General features: G+C 40.8%; 1 protein-coding gene and 4 non-coding genes across 6 annotated transcripts; all 5 read left to right on the top strand.

Annotated features, from left to right (window-relative positions):
* The first annotated feature begins 162 nt into the window (after positions 1-162).
* trnad-guc (transfer RNA aspartic acid (anticodon GUC)) lies at positions 163-234 on the top strand. The gene has a single exon. It is a non-coding gene; the product is annotated as a tRNA-Asp (tRNA).
* A 563-nt stretch (positions 235-797) lies between these two features.
* trnad-guc (transfer RNA aspartic acid (anticodon GUC)) lies at positions 798-869 on the top strand. Its single transcript has one exon. It is a non-coding gene; the product is annotated as a tRNA-Asp (tRNA).
* Positions 870-1,308: 439 nt separating this feature from the next.
* Positions 1,309-1,380, top strand: trnad-guc (transfer RNA aspartic acid (anticodon GUC)). Its single transcript has one exon. It is a non-coding gene; the product is annotated as a tRNA-Asp (tRNA).
* Positions 1,381-2,969: 1,589 nt separating this feature from the next.
* trnad-guc (transfer RNA aspartic acid (anticodon GUC)) lies at positions 2,970-3,041 on the top strand. Its single transcript has one exon. It is a non-coding gene; the product is annotated as a tRNA-Asp (tRNA).
* Positions 3,042-4,777: 1,736 nt separating this feature from the next.
* tubgcp2 (tubulin gamma complex component 2) lies at positions 4,778-16,376 on the top strand. Of its 2 annotated transcripts, none has more exons than XM_084937109.1 (18): positions 4,778-4,880; positions 5,245-5,405; positions 6,310-6,438; positions 6,676-6,852; positions 7,882-8,041; positions 8,134-8,341; positions 9,247-9,446; positions 10,169-10,358; positions 10,436-10,581; positions 10,660-10,840; positions 12,118-12,298; positions 12,395-12,567; positions 12,810-12,938; positions 13,027-13,147; positions 13,250-13,393; positions 14,086-14,202; positions 14,358-14,521; positions 16,010-16,376. In XM_084937109.1, exons 2-18 carry the CDS (start codon positions 5,256-5,258, stop codon positions 16,083-16,085), a joined length of 2,646 nt encoding a protein of 881 aa, XP_084793235.1. In that variant the 5' UTR covers positions 4,778-4,880; positions 5,245-5,255; the 3' UTR covers positions 16,086-16,376. The 2 variants fall into 2 exon arrangements, with proteins under 2 accessions (XP_084793235.1, XP_084793234.1); XM_084937108.1 differs by having other exon boundaries at positions 5,242-5,405.
* Positions 16,377-19,141: the final 2,765 nt, after the last annotated feature.

The raw sequence follows: 19,141 nt of genomic DNA, 5'->3' as shown, positions 1-19,141 counted from the left end.
TTCGTTGATGGCAGAGAACTCTACGTCGAGGCTTCAATTTAATACACAATAAATAGGTCTGCACAACCTAACGTATCAAAACGGGGAAACAGCGACACTATCCCATAGTGGACATTATTGTGGCCAGGATCGGTACTGCAACATGAAGGATATCGTGCACCTTCCTCGTTAGTATAGTGGTGAGTATCCCCGCCTGTCACGCGGGAGACCGGGGTTCGATTCCCCGACGGGGAGACATTGTGTTTTCATTCTTTTAAAAGTTACATTGCACACCATGGGAAAGTCCCATGTACACTGCTCAAAAAATAAAGGGAACACAAAAATAAGACATCCTACATCTGAATGAATGAATGAATGAAATGATCTTACTAAATACTTAAATACTATGTTATTTACATAGTTGAATGTGCTGACAACAAAATCACACAAAAATTATCAATGAAAATCAAATTTAGCAACCCATGGAGGTCTGGATTAGGACTAACACTGAAAATTAAAGTGGAAAAACACACTACAGGCTGGTCCAACTTTGATGTAATGTCCTTAAAACAAGTCAAAATGAGGCTCAGTGGTGTGTGTGTGGCCTACACGTGCCTGTATAGAATTATGTTTGTTTTGGAGGGTTTTTTGCTTCTTTCGTTGATGGCAGAGAACTCTACGTCGAGGCTTCAATTTAATACACAATAAATAGGTCTGCACAACCTAACGTATCAAAACGGGGAAACAGCGACACTATCCCATAGTGGACATCATTGTGGCCAGGATGGGTACTGCAACATAAAAATGGTTGGGCATCTTCCTCGTTAGTATAGTGGTGAGTATCCCCGCCTGTCACGCGGGAGACCGGGGTTCGATTCCCCGACGGGGAGGCATTACGTTTTTCCTTGTTCTGTTTGTTAACGTTTTTCGATCATGTAAACAATACACAGGTACATTTAGCAAATTCATCATTTTGCCTTTCTTTATAGTTCAAGAAGGTCATATCTTTATAACTCTTTGTGAACTGCTTTATGTTTGGACATTGCTTCAATTCCATATTCAAACTGTTCCACAGTTTCGCTCCATGCACAGAAACACAAAAGCTTTTTCTGGTAGTTCGTACCTTCACTTTTTTGAAGTTACAAAAACCCCTTAAATTATAACTTACTTCTTTCCAAAAAACATACTCTGAATATTACCGTTCGTTTGATACACATAAACAGCTGTGCACAACTTAAGGTATCAAAACGGGGAAACAGCGACACTATCCCATAGTGGATATTATTGTGGCCAGGATCGATACTGCAAAATAAAGAGCATCAGGCACCTTCCTCGTTAGTATAGTGGTGAGTATCCCCGCCTGTCACGCGGGAGACCGGGGTTCGATTCCCCGACGGGGAGGCACTTCATTTTCGTTCTTGGAAATGTTAAAAGTTAGACTGCACATGATGGGAAAGCCCCATAAACACTGCTCAAAAAACATAAAGGGAACACAAAAACAAAAACAGATCTTCATCTGCCACTCATCTTGTTGTTCTTTCTGCTCGCCTTATCACTATGGACCACAGAGCTTTCAGTTGCTCTGCTCCTCGGCTCTGGAGCTCACTTCCTTCAGCCTTAAGAAATATAGATTCCCTTCCCTTATTTAAGTCAAAACCTACTTGTTTAAACTGACTTGTTTGTTTTGTTTTTTGTTTTGTTTTTTAATTTGTTGTTTGTGGTTGTATTTTCCTGTTTTTTGTATTTTAATTTATTAGAATCTATTTTAATCTACTGTTTTATTGATGTCTTTTTCTCTTTGTAAGGTGACCTTGGGGTTTAGAAAGGCACCCTCAAATAAAATGTATTATTATTATTATTATTATTATTATTATTATTATTATTATTATTATTATTATTATTATTATTATTATTATAAGACATCCTAGATCTGGATTAATGAAATATTCTTATTAAATACTATGTTCTTTATGTAGTTGAATGTGCTGACAACAAAATCACACAAAAAATTGCAATGGAAATCAAATTTAGCAACCCATGGAGGTCTTGATTTGGAGTCACACTCAAAATTAAAGTGGAAAAACACACTACAGGCTGATCCAACTTTGATGTAATGTCCTTAAAACAAGTCAAAATGAGGCTCAGTGATGTGTGTGTGTAGCTTCCACGTGCCTGTATGACCTCCCTACAACACCTGGGCATGCTCCTGATGAGGTGGCGGATGGTCTCCTGAAGAGATCTCCTCCCAGACCTGGATTAAAGCATCCGCCAACTCCACCACAGTCTGTGGTCCAACGTGGCGTTGGTGGATGGAGTGAAACATGATGTCCCAGATGTGCTCAATTGGATTCAGGTCTGGGGCCGGGCCAGTCCATAGTAACAATGCTTTCGTCTTGCAGGAACTGCTGACAAACTCCAGCCACATGAGGTCTAGCATTGTCTTGCATCAGGAGGAACCCAGGGCCAACCGCACCAGGGTATGGTCTCACAAGGGGTTTGAGGATCTCATCTTGGTACCTAATGGCAGTCAGGCTACTTCTGGCGTGCACACCATGAGAACATCCTCAACTACCTTCATGTTTTTAGGGTTTTTTTTCACAGACTCAAAACTTTTCCAAGAACAGAGCTTTGAGTTTTCAAGTAGAATAGAAAAGTGCTATATAAGAACTAGTCCATTACCATTTACTTTACCCTTTACCATAAACTGTTTCCCATTCATTCTCTATGGGAGTGCTATATTTTTGTCCACTTTAGTCTTCTGGCGCTGTTGTGATTAATAAATTATACGTTAAATATGTTTGGTTTGGAGGGGGTGAGGGGGTTGCCTCTTTCGTTGATGGCAGAGAACTCTACGTTGAGGCGTCAATTTAATACACATAAATAGGTCTGCACAATGTAACGTATCAAAACGGGGAAACAGCGACAACATCCCATAGTGGACATTATTGTGGCCAGGATCGGTACTGCAACATAAAAACAGTTGGGCACCTTCCTCGTTAGTATAGTGGTGAGTATCCCCGCCTGTCACGCGGGAGACCGGGGTTCGATTCCCCGACGGGGAGGCATTACGTTTTCATTTTCACAAGTGTTAGTCAGACTGGACACCATTGAGAAGGTCCTCAACTACCTTGAAAAAGCAGACAATCTTTGTATCCATCTTTCTGTTCAGTATCAATAGTCCTAAACCATTTATGCTGCACTGACCCCTTTCCAGGGTTGGCTCTAGGATTTGGTGGTCCTAAACAAGATTTTATATGTAGCCCCAAAGCTCTTCACGCACAGAACTTTGAGTGCTCAGGTAGAATAGAAAAGTGCTATATAAGAACTAGTCCATTTATCATTTAGATCCACCAAATCACGCACACTGCTTTTAACTAGATGAAGACAAACACATACACACAAACTAGAAACAGCAAAGACCCCAGTACATACCTCTGAAGATACAGTTATGTCGGAGAAAGCTGTAGAAGCCTGTGGTGCCTCAGTATAGTCCTCAGTTATGTTCGGGGAGGGAGTAGATGACTCTGAAGTTTTGGATGATGTCAGCAGTCATGTTAGCTGTGGTAGATGTCCTTGTTGTATCAGAAGAAGCTCCAAAATACTCCAGTAATGACCCTGAGAATTTTATACATTAGATTATTATTTTTATACATAGGGTGGATGAAATTAAATAGGTACATTATATGAATTAGGTCTATACTTTAACCACAAAACAAATGCATTTTAATATGCTAATGATCCATGAATATTAGTATGTTCAAATAGGATCTAAAATTAAATATAGTTAGAAAGCGCAATTTCATTGTTCTCTGACAATGACAATAAATACTTAAATAAATAAATAAATAAAGTTAATGTTTACCTGGGAGAATTTGTGACAATTTGAACATTTCATAGGTTTATATGAAATGTAAATGTAATTCTAGGTAACAAACAAAAGCTAGCTATTATAAATTATAAATGATGCTGCACTTCTACTTAAGTTGGCAATAAAATTGCAAGTAAAGCTTGTTCTAATAAAAAACACATTATGAATGAATAATAAACATATAATAAATCCATGACTTTCTAGCCACTGCTTGCAGTTGAAAATTACTGTGGCTATATTTAATTTAATTTTTTCAAAATGAATAGCTTACTCTAAGTTGTAAAACAACACAAACAACAAACGAACAAACATATCAGAAGTTTATCTTTATTTGTATTTTAGTTAACTAAAATTGTTTGGGTTCTTTTTTACATCTAATTTTAGTTTTTTGTTTAGTTTTAGTTAACTATAATAACCTTGGTCAGCATCATAGTAGCTGCAGTTAATCTACAAACTTATACATAAGCAGACATCTACCCGGGTTCAAGTACAGTAACAAAAGCAGTATTGTGATTTTAGAGAAAATGATTGATTTTATTTTATTATGATTGATAGATTTTTGCCAAATTGATTTTTAAAAGTAGTTATTATATTCCTATTTGTATTATAATTCGACTTTCAGCCCCAGCATTAAGATATTATTAACCTATTAACCTAATCTTATTTGAAATATTATTTTTGTGAGATTTTGAAACTTCTGCATTATCAGTGTGATTTTGTTTTCTTCCTGACAAACATGAATAAATTGCGCAATACATTTCATAAGCAATACTTTTACAATTTTTAACTAATATATGTGAAATTATATTTAATTTATTTTTTTATTTGTCAGAATATTCAATATACACTCCGGTTTAAATAAATAAATACATAATTTTCTGGCTATTCTTGTACGGTCAGGCGTCACAAGGTCACTGACCTGTAGGGGTCAGTGTGGCGCCGTCACTGCGCTGCTGGAGAAGAAGAAGAATTTGATAGTAGTGGGCGCGTTTGCTATCTGCCCCGGTGAACGCTGCAGAAAGGCGAGTGCCAGGTAGAGTGATGACTTCAGACTCTAGTTAAACCTGTAACGGGGCTTTATGTTACTGAGTTACGTTATTGTTTGCTTTTATGGCATTTCATGTTTCATTTGGCTCAGAGAGCTACTAGATAGCATCCCCCTGCTGTAGCAGGCTAACTAGCCAGCTAGCGTAAACAACTGTTAGCTCTGCATCACCACTGAAAGACAGGATGTCATAAACATACAGCCGTTAAACCCTCAACTAAGCTTCAGCTGATGTTTGTCAGTGTGAGCCGGCAGCTCTGATGTTCATATCCATTGTGACCGCCTGAGCTAAATTCTTTCTCTTTCTTTCTGCCCTCTCCTACAAAATAAAACGTCTTTGTCGTTATAGCAGCTGCTGGAGCCATGAGCGAGTTCAGGATCCACCACGACGTGAACGAACTGCTCAGCCTACTTCATGTGCGAGGCGGCGACGGAGCAGAGGGCTACATAGACCTGCTCCAGAAACACAGGACCCCCTATGTCACCACCACAGTGTCCGCGCACAGTGCCAAGGTGGGCTATACTGTACTGCACTGTGTTTCGCTGCAGTGCTTTTCATGGCTCATCAGTTGATAATTTAGTTTTTAATTTGCATCTGTCCTCTTATCAGACAAGCAGTCAGACTACAACAGACAAAGGCTTTCTCAGAAGGAGTGTTTTTCTGCACTTGGCACCATAGTAACGTTTGTTAACTCCTCCCAGAGACATTCATCTCGCAATTAACTTTAGCAAAATTTCCAAATGCATCATTATGACCTACAGTCCTTCCAGATTTCACATGTACTAATGAGTACAGGGAGTTTGGTGAGGAGGCAGAAGGAGTACTTTAAGATTCTTATGAATGAAGAAAATGAGGAGAGATGATGATGGGATAGATGGGGGACAGGTAGGAAATCAGAAAGTGCAGAGGATTAGTAAGGAGTAAGTGAAGGCGACAATGGATGGATTAAGAGTGAAAAGGCTCTTGGTTCAGATGACATACCTGACATACCAATGACAGAGTATTGAAGTTAATCTTGTAGCGTGAAAGGATGCCTGGGGAATGGAACGTATGGCTTCATACCAAGAAAGAGCAGTACAAATGGGATGCTTGTTTTGAGAATGTTGATGGAGAAGTATAGAGAAGTTCAGAAAGAACTGAACTGTGTGTTTTTGTAGATCTAGAGAAAGTATATGATAAGCTACTAAGAGAGAATTTGTGGTAATGCGTGAGGAAGTCAGGATTGGTTGAGAAGTCTGTCAGGGATGTAATCCCACCACCACCTTGAGCCCCTTTCTTGTTTGCAGTGGCGATCACTTCATCACTTCCCTAACGCTAAAGTTTTATAACTTACTCTAAGTAGTTAAATACCCAATGTTCACAACAGATATGTTTCTTTGAATATTTTCTTCATATTGCATGTTGTGTCACTTTCAGGTCAAGTTAGCAGAGTTTTCTAAAACCCCGGAGGATTTCTTGAGGAAATATGAGGAGCTTAAGTCCAAAAATGTTCGGAACCTCGACCCTTTGGTGTATCTGCTCTCCAAACTCTGTGAGGACAAAGAGGTAATGCCTCATTTACATGCTGCTTTTCATCTGGTTCTTTTTGTCATAGAGTCCAAATATTTCTATACTTCCTGATCCTTAATCACAATTATTTCCTTATTATTAATGTTGAAAAGTAGTTTAAAAAATGTACTCTATGAAGTAAGAAACTTGCTGATTTATGTCCCTCCATCGGAGAGTTGGTTGATAAAATATTTAAATCTAATTTTGCATCCCTGCCTTGATATTTTTTTGCAGACCCTCCAGTTTCTGCAGCAGAATGCTAAAGAGAGGTCGGAGTCTTCAGCAAACACCACCTCAACCACAACAACCAGTTACTCTCTGCCTCAAACCAGCACCAAGATGTCCATGCAGGAGCTGGACGAGCTGCGTAAGAAGCTTGGCAATGTAACAGCGAGCTCCAACGCTCCTCTGGTGAGCATCTCTTACCTTCAGATCATGTTACTGGTCTGAAGGTTAGATTAGCCTGTGAAACTCTACAGGACAGGTTGGAGCTAAAATAAGTTCAGCAAGAAACTTAATCAAGATAGGATGTATTTATTGGTTTATTTTATATGTGGAAACAGATTCAGACAATTTTTGTTCTTTGGCTCTGTGTGATGTCAAAGAGAGCGCAAAGTTCCAACCACCTGCTTGTCAAATAATTTATGAGGGGCAATCACTCAGAGGAAAGTGGGTGTGAAGATGGAGGAGCTAAAACAGTTTGGTTCAAACAGTTAATGAGCTGTGAAGCTGCACAAAGGCCCAGTATAAGATAAAGAAGGCTTATTTTGGACTGTGAGTCATACAAAGCTACTCTCTGGAGTCCTACAATGAAGATGAGTTGGAGGTTCACAGAGATGGTCCTTTTTAAGTTTCAGAATTTTTGTTCATAGAGCTATTCAGGTTTCTTCTTCTTAAAATAGATCAGATCAGAGATGGTGAATCTCTGGTTAATAAGGGAGATAAAGAGGTTAAAAGAAGCTCTCATTCACATTAGATTCGCAGTGTATTTTACATAGGAGTGATTAGACATGCACAAGATTTGTTTTTGGCCACTTGGGCTCAGCAGAAAGAACCTAACATCACAGCTAACTAACCTGAATTTGTCTCATTGCATGCACTTTATTTGTAATGAAAAACTTCATTTCAGGCTTGGTGTGAATCCACCATAAGGATGTGACAGGGAACAAAAACTAAACAGTGAGCAAACATCATGAAGCTGTAGATCAGGTATAATAATAACATGTTATCATATAAAGGTTACCTGCAGTATGTCACTGTTTACAGAAACATCTGCTGGCATTTTTTTGTGAATAAAAAGCTGCCTTGATCAATAGTTTAATCTGAAGGTTAGAAGGGCCAGTCTACTGCTATTGATAAAAAAATACATTAAATTTCACTCAGTTTACCATCTGCTGCTTTCAAATCCTGAGTTTCTTTGTTTTTGGAATTCGCCTGCAGCCGGCTGAAGTCACACGGAAGATGCTGAGGGACAAACACAACAAGAAGAACCCCACCCAGCCCAACCCCATCTTCCCCAATTGGGTGTATGATCGTCCAGCTCTCATCGGAGACTTCATCACCAGCCCCACCCCTCAAGGAGAACCAGCTGTTCCTGTTGGTAAGTTGGTAAATTTACACATTCACCTGTGCAGCACGGAGTCTGAATATAGTCGCCCTGTGCGTATTGATGTGGTTACTGTCCGTGGTCAGGTACGCTGCCTCTGGGGACGCAGGAACAAGCTCTGGTGGAGGATCTGCTGTTTGTGCTGATTGGAGTCGACGGGCGAGACATCACCGCTCAGCCGGTGCTGGGGCGGCAGAACCGATCCTTCATCGTTGATCCAACACTGGACATGTCTGTCAAAGAGCTGGTCAACAGAATATTACCGGTCGCTTCGTACTACTCGACTATAACACGGTAAGAGCGTAGACTGTGCCCGGTATGAGCTACTGCTAACAGGCTTAAGTTCACAAATGCACATAATCACTAATGAGTTTTCCAGATGAACTACTGGGACCCTCAAGGTTGATGCAATGCAAAAGAAAAACCCAACAGCATCTCTTGTAACTAAAATGTTTATTGCACATCAGCTTTGAGTTTTTAGAATAACCTTGAATGGAAGCTTCAGTTACGTGACTGCAGTTAACAAAGCTGAGTGACTCAGCTGGCACTCAAAAAATCCACACCCCTGACCTTAAGCTTTATTAAACTATAAATGGATATACAAAGAAAAGAGAAGAAAATCATCATGTAAAGTTTTTAGGTTATTACATGAGGAAATTTGCTTTAGAGATCAAACAGTTTTTGTAGCTGTAAAGTTGGAAATTTTAACATTAAAGTCTTTTTTCAGCCCTCCAGATTTCTGCATGGGTAAAAGAGGCAAATATCAGAGTACCTCCAGTCCTGAATATCTGTTCACAAAACAGTTTTTAAATGCATTAAAAGTTCTAACTTTAATTTCCAAATGTCTTAAAATGTGCTGCAGGCACAGGATGCAGATTTTTTTGCATTATCTTTGAAAGGTTTATTTATATATATTATTTAGACATCTGATCCTATGTATGATTTATATGTGCGCCTTAAACACAAAGTATATATTTTAATTATTTATCTATTGAATCCTTTTCTCTATTTTCTGTTGCTCTTTCGCATTAATTTCATATTTAATGATCGATATCAATGGGAGTCACAGTGATTTAGAGCTTGAAAAAAGTGACATAAATATTAAATAATTCAGAATCAAATCATCTTTGCTTAAAGGGTCTAAAAGAGATTAAATGTTATAAGATTATTAAAGGTGACGTGTTGCATTTGCCCTCCAGGTTCATTGAGGAGAAATCATCCTTCGAGTACGGCCAGGTGAACCACGCCCTGACAGCGGCGATGAGGACGCTGATGAAAGAATATCTCATCCTGGTCACTCAGCTGGAGCATCTCCAGCGGCAGGGCCTGCTGTCCCTGCAGAAGCTCTGGTTCTACATCCAGCCCACCATGCGCACCATGGAGATACTGTCATCAATCGGTAAGAAACTGAAGATAACACATGGTCGTTGTTTGCAGCCATGATGAATTAAAAGTTGGCAAAGAAACATGGAAAGAAGGATGAGTTAGGGGCGCAGTGATCAGGAGTTGCTGGAGTTCTGGCACCATCCTGGTGCAAAAGGAGGACAAGATGCAAACCAGAGGGTGGAGAAAGTCTCTTGAGAATAGAGTGCTACTTCTCCTTTGCCAGAGTGGACATGATTTAGATTTCTAACTTAAAGTTGTTTATCTCTGCTTCTGCATACCAGCACAGTTTATTGAATTACAAGCCCTAAAATTTCATCTGCTTCTAAACTGTCTTCAGATGTTGTTTAAAATAAGCTTAAAAATGTTTAAACATATGTTTAACAAAGCAAATATTAAGAAAAAATGTTGATCTGTTGTAGAGATATAGAGCTGAATTTGCAGATTAGTGGTGAGGAGGAGTTCTGAATGTTTTCACTTTGTAAACGTTAGTTTGTGGGTCACAGATCGTAGAAGACCTGCAGTCTAAGCTTCTTTAAATGAGCACCAGAGAGTTAATTTGACTGGAAGGTGATCTGACCCACTTTATAAGAGAACATGGCACATCAAACTGGGTCTAGATTCACCAACGCTGAACACAAACAACACTGAACACTTTGAAAATGCCTGATTAGTGTGGAATCTCACCTATTATAAAACAGATGTTTAGTTAAATTATGCTTTCTGTTGTGTTCACAGCGTCCTCCGTGGACAAAGGAGAGTGTATGGGAGGGTCCACGTTGAGCCTTCTCCATGACAGAACCTTCAATTACACCGGTGACAGCCAGGCTCAGGAGCTGTGTCTGTACCTCACCAAAGCAGCCAGCGTCCCGTACTTTGAGATCCTGGAGAAGTGGATCTACAGGGGCATTATCAAGGATCCGTACAGGTTCAGCTGCTCCCAGAGTTTCAACTCTGAATAATGTGTGTTGTAAAATGTAAAGCTCATATTTTGTGACTCCACAGTGAGTTCATGGTGGAGGAGCACGAGCTGCAAAAGGAGAAGATTCAGGAAGACTACAATGACAAGTACTGGGATCAGAGATACACCATTGTGCAGCATCGGATTCCCTCCTTTCTACAGAAGATGGCAGACAAAATACTAAGCACAGGTAAAAACAGAACATTTAAGACTTGATGAACATAAAATGGGAATCCTTTAGGCGATGTTGAGACGTGCTATCGTGCAGGGAAATATCTCAATGTGGTGCGGGAGTGCGGCCGGGACGTGACGTGTCCTGATGCTAAGGAGGTGCTGTACACCCTGAAGGAGAGGGCCTATGTGGAGCAGATAGAGAAAGCCTACAATTACGCCAGCAAAGTGCTTCTGGACTTCCTCATGGAAGAGAAGGAGCTGGTCTCACGTCTGAGGTGAATATTTAATGATTATTGGATATTTTGTGGTGAGAAGATAGGATGAGATGCTGTGTGACCAGTTTGTTCTGTTATATTTGACACGCACACAACTAAATTATTGTCAAGATTAAAACTGTAAATTTTGAAGTCAGCGTCTAGTGTTAGGGCTGGGCTATTTCTGTAGCTTCCAGTGATTATGAAAACAAGATAACTGGGATGAGGCGGTTACTTTTTGCATCCATTTTTGTTTCAAATCGCTTGTTTTGTCTTGTTATAATAACTCAAATATACCTTTTGCCTTCGCTGTGGTGAATTTTCAGCCCAGATTTAGTCACAGTTTAGTTCAGCTTATGCTAAGATGACTAAAACTGATACTTTGGTCAAAAAAGGTCCCTCTAGAAAACACAAGAGGTTCTGCTGGGTCTCTATTGTTCTTTGTGTGGTTACTGCAAAGGTTTCTATAGATGCTCAAGTTTTAATGACTTAAAATACAACTGGTTAGATTTGATCTTAATCTAAATGTAAATAAATTTTTGACTGATTCCTGCTTGCTGCGGATATCACTGCTAGAGCAGATGACTATTATATCCTGCTACTCTCTTTTATTCAATTGCACAATACTATGTCACTTTTTCACTTGCACTGATAGCTAAGCAATTTATTTTTCAGGTATATAGTTACTTCGTTAGAGTTATTTGATATTATATTCTGCACTATCCTACTGTATATTACTGTATACTACTATTCTTATTGTATATATTGTATATCTTATAACTCTGTTCCTCTGTCCCTCTTGCTGCATTGAGCATGTGTATGACAAAAGAATTTCCCTCGGGATAAATAAAGATCTTATCTTATCTTTTTATACTGTATATGATTTCAGTCATTTTTACAAATGTACGAGATTTAAGTGTAAACAATTTAAATCTGTCACATTTGTAAAAATGTAAACAAGCAGTTAAGACGGCTTTAATTTAAACCTGCTCTGTAAAACCAACCAGCAGGTGAAAAGCTCATTTTTCTTTATGTTTAAGCTTGTTAAACAGTCTGATGAAGGATTTCTTCCTTCATCATTCATGCGTTTTCTTTACTTGTGGTACCAAGACAAAATTACCATAGTGACATTAACGTTAGTCTGTTTGCTTTTGATGTGAAGTCAAAGCCAGCAGCGGCCAGTCGAACTTCCTGATGCACTTTTGTTTTGTGTTTTTTATTTTATGTTATGTTTAAGCCTATGATTATTTTATGAAGTGGTTTGACCATTTTCAAATGTCTGTTCTCTCTTGTGTCAGATCAATCAAGCACTACTTCCTGATGGACAAAGGAGATTTCTTTGTGCACTTCATGGACCTGACGGAGGAGGAGATGAAGAAGCCGGTGGACGACATCGTTCCTCCCAGACTGGAGGCTCTCCTGGAGCTGGCTCTGAGGATGAGCACGGCCAACACGGACCCTTTCAAGGATGACCTGAAGGTGGGGGAAGGCGTGTCTGTTTAGTTTGTTTTTAGCAGTTTGGATTGTAAAATGTGAACAATTAGCTGGTCTGACCTTCCTCGCCTGTCTCCACAGATCGACTTAATGCCTCACGATGTCATCACTCAGCTGCTGCGAGTGCTGGCCATCGAGACCAAACAAGAGAAGGCCATCATCAACGCCGATCCGCCAGACGTGGCCCTCAGCGGGCTCGAGGCCTTCTCCTTCGACTACATCGTCAAATGGCCGCTCTCGCTCATCATCAACAGGTTCAGAGCTCCAGTGGATCTTATCCCAGATAAATACATCTGAAGATATTTATTAATCTGTGAATTGTGATAAAAAATAAAAAAATACAAGCTGTAAAATAAACAAAAAAATGAGACGGTTAAAACAAAAAAAGACAAAAAAATATTGGTTTTAGTTTGACTGAATTAAATTTGTTAAAAGTGGGAAATCACTAAACCAACCTGTTTATTTAGAAGCGCTAATGTTTGCATTATTTATCCAGGAAAGCACTGACGAGGTACCAGATGTTGTTCAGACACATGTTTTACTGCAAACATGTTGAGCGGCTGCTGTGCAACGTTTGGATCAGCAACAAAGACTTCAGGCAGTACTCCTTACACTCTGCCAAATGGTGAGCCGCCACGAATCTGAGGTGACTTCCTGTAAAAGTTTCAACCAGTAGAACGTTCTTACCTTTTGTTCTTACTACCTGTGTGCAGGTTCGCTGCCGCGTTCGCGCTCCGACAGCGAATGCTCAACTTTGTGCAGAACATTCAGTACTACATGATGTTTGAGGTGATGGAGCCCACCTGGCACGTCATGGAGAACAACCTGAAAATGGTGAGTGATTGAAGAAGGACCCCTGAGGAGCACTGAGAAGGAGACGTGCTGGTTTCAGAGAAAATGTGATCTTAAGTTATTTTTCTTTTCTTCTTTCTGCAGGCTTCAAACATCGATGATGTGCTTTGTCATCACACCAGCTTCCTGGACAACTGCCTAAAGGACTGCATGCTGACCAACCCCGAGCTGCTCAGGATCTTCTCCAAGCTCATGTCTGTCTGCGTCATGTTCACAAACTGCATGCAGGTATTTCCACGACTGCATAAAACCAGAGATAATGAAGTCACAGCCTCAATAATGTAGTATTTGATTACAGCACTCTTTAATTTACTTTAGTTTCATGAATCAATGTATTTAAGCTTAAACCCTGCAAAAAACTGCTGCACACACATTTTTAAATTGAAGCGCTCATAGTTTGAATTTCATTCAAAGAGCCACATGTCTGCCTTTAAGCTGTTTAGACACGGTGGATAATAAAGTCTGCAGACTTCTGTTAAAATGAAGTTTTTGTGTGGGTAAATAGGAGAAGAGATCACTCTTGATCTCGTCAGACTATAACAAATATTCCCACATGCTTTTTGGAGACTTGATGAAACCCAGACATGTGAAGAATATGAGATAGCTTTTTGCAAATCTAGTTTGGGCGCCTGCAGCTTTTCTATGACCATCGACTCAGAGCCTAAAAATCTGGATGCAGAATTGCACAAAAGCCTCAGCAGGCATGTTGCGTTGATAAAAATGTTGTGGTTATTGTGCAGCATTTACGGGACCTACACTGTACTCAGATTGTTGTTCATTTTCATAGTCGGATAAATGTTCATTTTTCCTTTTATTTGAACATCGTTTTACAGCTCTGCTATAAGTAAGCCTCGAAAAACCTGAAAATGAAACAAACAGATGTGTTTTTGCCCTTTTTTTCCCCTCCTCTGCTGATGAAGCGTTTCACACAGAGCATGAGGCTGGAGCGCCTCTCCATGGAGCAGGGGACGATGGATGAGCCCTCCGCTCAGAGCGAGCAGGCCGACGAGCCAGAGAAAAAGAGGCTGACCACGAAGGTACAAAGCATCCATCACCACAGCCTCCCCTCTGAGAAACACGTACTGGAATAGAGAGGCTGTAAACCTTACTAAATCAGGCGTTGTTCATTCATCCTCCTAAAATTTTCATTATATGATTGTTTGTCGTCCTTTCCTCTTGGCTGCTGCTTCAGTTTTTAGCCGATCACGCAGACTCCCTCCAGACCGACGCCAGCTTCGAAGCCACCATCAGCAAGTTTGACAGCAACTTCAGCATGCTGCTGCTGGACCTGCTGGACAAGCTGAGCATCTACAGCACCAACGACTGCGAGCACAGCATGATCAGCATCATTTACAGGTACGCCTGTCAGCATTACAGAGGACGTTTGTAATAGGCTTTAAATTTTCTTCATGCCATCACACAGGCTCAAAGCAGTTGCTGTACTATTCATTTGCATGAAAATGAAGCTGAATGTCAATTTTCTCTTTCACTAACAGTTGTTAACATTTAATAACCAGAACAGTTTTGTAGGTGGCTTTTGTTAAGATAGCATTTTTTAGACTCCTATCCTGCTCCAATGGGGATTAAAAAAAATATCCTGCCCATTTAAAAACAAAGGTTCTGGGTCATGTGATCACCTTAAAGGTACTTATCATAATTTTCTTTAAAAATAGTTTAAAAAAAAATCTTGTATGAACTAAACCTAACTACAGAGTTTGAAAAGACATCTACTCTGGGTTTATGTCTGTATTGTGTGGAAGAGACATCAGCTGATGTTGCACTTTTTTGTAATACCACTTTGCACCACAAGATGGTGCAGTGAGTCACCGTTGTCTAGCGTAGTTCTTCGGACACATACAACTATAATTTGATCTTCAGTGGGCCGGACAACTAAACCTTCCCCTCAGTGCAGAAAAGTTTAAATGTATTTTGAAAGCATGAATCAAACAGGAGCTGCTGAGCATAAAACTCAGGTTTCATCTTCCTGCAGAAAAGCTGCTGTTTTAAATCAGTCAGTAAAGGTCCACGGGTTAACTCTCAAATATATGTGTAATATTACAGGACAAAGTGGAAGCAGCTCATTATCTGGATTTTTAACAAGAATTAAAAACTTAATTTAGTGTGTTTATTTAACTTTTTATTTATTTATTTACTCTGGAAAATGCTAAAGACGGAGTAAAAACAGGATGTTTTCTGTTATTCGATTGAAATACTACCAGTAAAAACACCTCTTTTTCTTTTGTTTAATTTTGTGGTATGGTACATATTGTTGGTAGATATTGTTTATTGGCTTTATATTTGTGAGTAACTGCAAATTTGAGATCTTTTAAAGCCACTGGGCTGACTAGACAAGGCTGACCCTTGGGCCTCTCGTTTTATTTAGAGCACACACTTATTTAAAAAAATGCAGAATATTGAAAGCTAACAGCAGCACACATCTGAAGGCTCTACAATAATTACAGAAGGCACCTTAAATTTATACTTAAGCTTTCACCACCAGGGGACAGCGTTTACAAATCATAAGATTTGCTTTCTCTGGACCTCGGCTGTAAATATGAAATCTGGTTTAAAAAAAAGTTTTTCCTCACTGCAACATCTTCTGATATAAAATCATATTACACAAAAGTACAGCCCAACACTAGTTCAACTTCAGGTCATGTCTCTTTAACACGATACGTAGGGCTTATGAACTTAAAGGCAAAATAGTTATTTCTTTGCCATTTAAACACTTTTCAGTGATAACGTCTGCTTTTTTGAGGAATAGCAAATTTGTTGGACTGTAATAAAATTAATTTTATTTGAAACAAAAGGTGCATCATTACATTTACTCTGATGACTCCTCAGGCTGGACTTTAACGGCTTCTACACTGAGCGGCTGGAGAGGATGGCCATCGAGCGCAGTCAGAAGGCAGCAGCGTAGCCTGTCGTCGCTTCGTGTGAATATGCAAAAATAAAAGTTTCATCATACCTGCTCATCAGTCCAACCGCCCAGATAGTCACGATTCAAAGAGCTAAGACGTGTATGTTTGTTCATATATATACATGACATTTCTGTATGACCTGTAGAGTCATTCATGTCTGCAGTGTCATTTTAGTGCTTCAGCTCTGAAAATGTGAGTCGTCACTATTTATGGGTAACTTATTGTACCTGTAAATTTATGAAAATGTATGTTTGTATTGAACTTAATTAAAACAAAAATGTACTAAATAATTTTGGTCTCTTGACCCCTGCCTTAACTGGTTTTTATCAGCAGTGAGCAACAAAGAAACCAGTATGAACACTCCTTGATGATGTTAGCCACAGAAACATGAGTCATACAGGAAGTGTGATAACTTCACAATAAAACCTTCTGTGGAAATGTTTGTTACAAAACTAGAATAGATTGAAAATGTCTGAATAACTCATCATTCAGGGTTTCAAAAAGTCAAAAAACTAGTGTCAAAAAAGTAAAACAAAAAAAACAGACAATCATTTTTTTTTCTGATCAACTTTGTGGATCAGAAAAAACACCCTTCAGATGTTTTTGAGCTAAAACCTTTCTTCAGTCAACTCAACATGTTTTCTTACTCTTGGTACGTTATTTGAACTTTTTAATATGTCATACATTAAAAGGTAAAATAAAAATAAATCAGGTGATGTTTAGATTTATGATTGTTGAAGATTTTCTAAGGTTTACTTAAAAAATGTAACCTTCTTTGCGAAAGCCAGGACCAAAACACTATATATATATCTATATATATATAGATATATATATACACCCATCTCGCCCCTGCGGGCGGTTTATCCTTCAAGCTCGGGTCCTCTACCAGAGGCCTGGGAGCTTGAGGGTCCTGCGCAGTATCTTAGCTGTTCCTAGGACTGCCCTCTTCTGGACAGAGATCTCCGATGTTGTTCCCGGGATCTGCTGGAGCCACTCGCCTAGCTTGGGAGTCACCGCACCTAGTGCTCCGATTACCACGGGGACCACCGTCACCTTCACCCTCCACATCCTCTCGAGCTCTTCTCTGAGCCCTTGGTATTTCTCCAGCTTCTCGTGTTCCTTCTTCCTGATATTGCTGTCATTCGGAACCGCTACATCGATCACTACGGCCGTCTTCTTCTGTTTGTCTACCACCACTATGTCCGGTTGGTTAGCCACCACCATTTTGTCCGTCTGTATCTGGAAGTCCCACAGGATCTTAGCTCGGTCATTCTCCACCACCCTTGGGGGCATCTCCCATTTTGACCTCGGGACTTCCAGGTTATACTCGGCACAGATGTTCCTGTACACTATGCCGGCCACTTGGTTATGGCGTTCCATGTATGCCTTGCCTGCTAGCATCTTGCACCCTGCTGTTATGTGCTGGATTGTCTCTGGAGCATCTTTACACAGCCTGCACCTGGGGTCTTGCCTGGTGTGATAGACCCCAGCCTCTATGGATCTTGTACTCAGAGCTTGTTCTTGTGCTGCCATGATTAGTGCCTCTGTGCTGTCTTTCAGTCCAGCTTTGTCCAGCCACTGGTAGGATTTCTGGATGTCAGCCACCTCCTCTATCTGCCGGTGGTACATACCGTGCAGGGCCCTGTCCTTCCATGATGGTTCCTCGTCTCCCTCCTCTTTCTTGGGTTTCTGCTGCCTGAGGTATTCACTGAGCACTCGGTCAGTTGGGGCCATCTTCCCAATGTATTCTTGGATGTTCGTTGTCTCATCCTGGACTGTGGTGCTGACACTCACCAGTCCCCGGCCCCCTTCCTTCCGCTTAGCGTACAGCCTCAGGGTGCTGGACTTGGGGTGAAACCCTCCATGCATGGTAAGGAGCTTTCTTGTCTTTATGTCAGTGGCTTCTATCTCCTCCTTTGGCCAGCCTATTACCCCAGCAGGGTACCTGATCACGGGCAGGGCGTAGGTGTTGATGGCCCGGATCTTATTCTTACCGTTCAGCTGACTCCTCAGGACTTGCCTGACCCTCTGCAGGTACTTGGTGGTTGCAGCCTTTCTAGCGGCCTCTTCATGGTTCCCATTCGCCTGCGGGATCCCCAGGTACTTGTAACTGTCCTCTATGTCTGCAATGTTGCCTTCTGGTAGTTCAATCCCCTCAGTTCTGACTACCTTCCCTCTCTTCGTTACCATTCGACTACACTTCTCCAGTCCGAACGACATTCCAATGTCATTGCTGTATAGCCTGGTAGTGTGGATCAGTGAATCGATGTCTCGTTCACTCTTGGCATACAGCTTGATGTCATCCATGTACAGGAGGTGGCTGACAACTGCTCCGTTCCGTAGTCGGTATCCGTAGCCAGTCTTGTTAATGATCTCACTGAGGGGGTTCAGGCCTATGCAGAACAGCAGTGGGGACAGAGCATCTCCTTGGTAGATCCCGCACTTGATGGTGACTTGTGCTATGGGCTTGGAGTTGGCCTCTAGTGTTGTACGCCACATCCCCATTGAGTTCCTGATGAAGGCTCTTAGGGTCCTGTTGATCTTGTACAATTCTAAGCATTCCAGGATCCAGCTGTGGGGCATTGAGTCACAGGCCTTCTTGTAATCAATCCAGGCAGTGCACAGGTTGGTCAGTCTGGTCTTGCAGTCTCGGCTGACTGTTCTGTCTACCAGTAGCTGGTGTTTTGCACCTCTGGTATTCTTGCCAATCCCTTTCTGTGCCGTTCGACCGTTCGACCTTCGGTTAGCCATTCCGGGTGTCTCTCGTTAACTAGCAGCTGGTTCATTTGTGCTGCCAGACGCTCGTGGAGTGCAGTCAGCTTCTTCAGCCAGTAGGCGTGAACCATGTCGGGCCCTGGTGCTGTCCAACTCTTCATACTGGAGACCCTTTCTTGGATATCTGCCACTGTGATGGTTACTGGTCCCTGTTCAGGGAGGTCGCTATGGTCTGCCCTCAGATCCACTAGCCACTGAGCATTGCCGTTATGGGTTGCGTCCTTCTCCCATATGCTCTTCCAGTATTGCTCCGTCTCCAGCCTTGGTGGTGCTGTTCTCT

Source organism: Perissodus microlepis, chromosome 8, assembly GCF_051167445.1.
Source record: "Perissodus microlepis isolate ML-2025 ecotype Zambia chromosome 8, ASM5116744v1, whole genome shotgun sequence".
Classification (NCBI taxonomy): Eukaryota; Metazoa; Chordata; class Actinopteri; order Cichliformes; family Cichlidae; genus Perissodus; species Perissodus microlepis.
This window is presented reverse-complemented; position numbering and strand designations above follow the sequence as displayed.

Bases quoted from the DNA above. Each gene is read 5' to 3' on its own strand.
- tubgcp2 (XM_084937109.1), top strand. From the start codon at position 5,256: ATGAGCGAGTTCAGGATCCACCACGACGTGAACGAACTGCTCAGCCTA. The intron at 6,853-7,881 runs GTGAGCATCTCT...ATTCGCCTGCAG, and splicing joins CGAGCTCCAACGCTCCTCTG to CCGGCTGAAGTCACACGGAA. The intron at 14,203-14,357 runs GTACAAAGCATC...CTGCTGCTTCAG, and splicing joins AAAAGAGGCTGACCACGAAG to TTTTTAGCCGATCACGCAGA.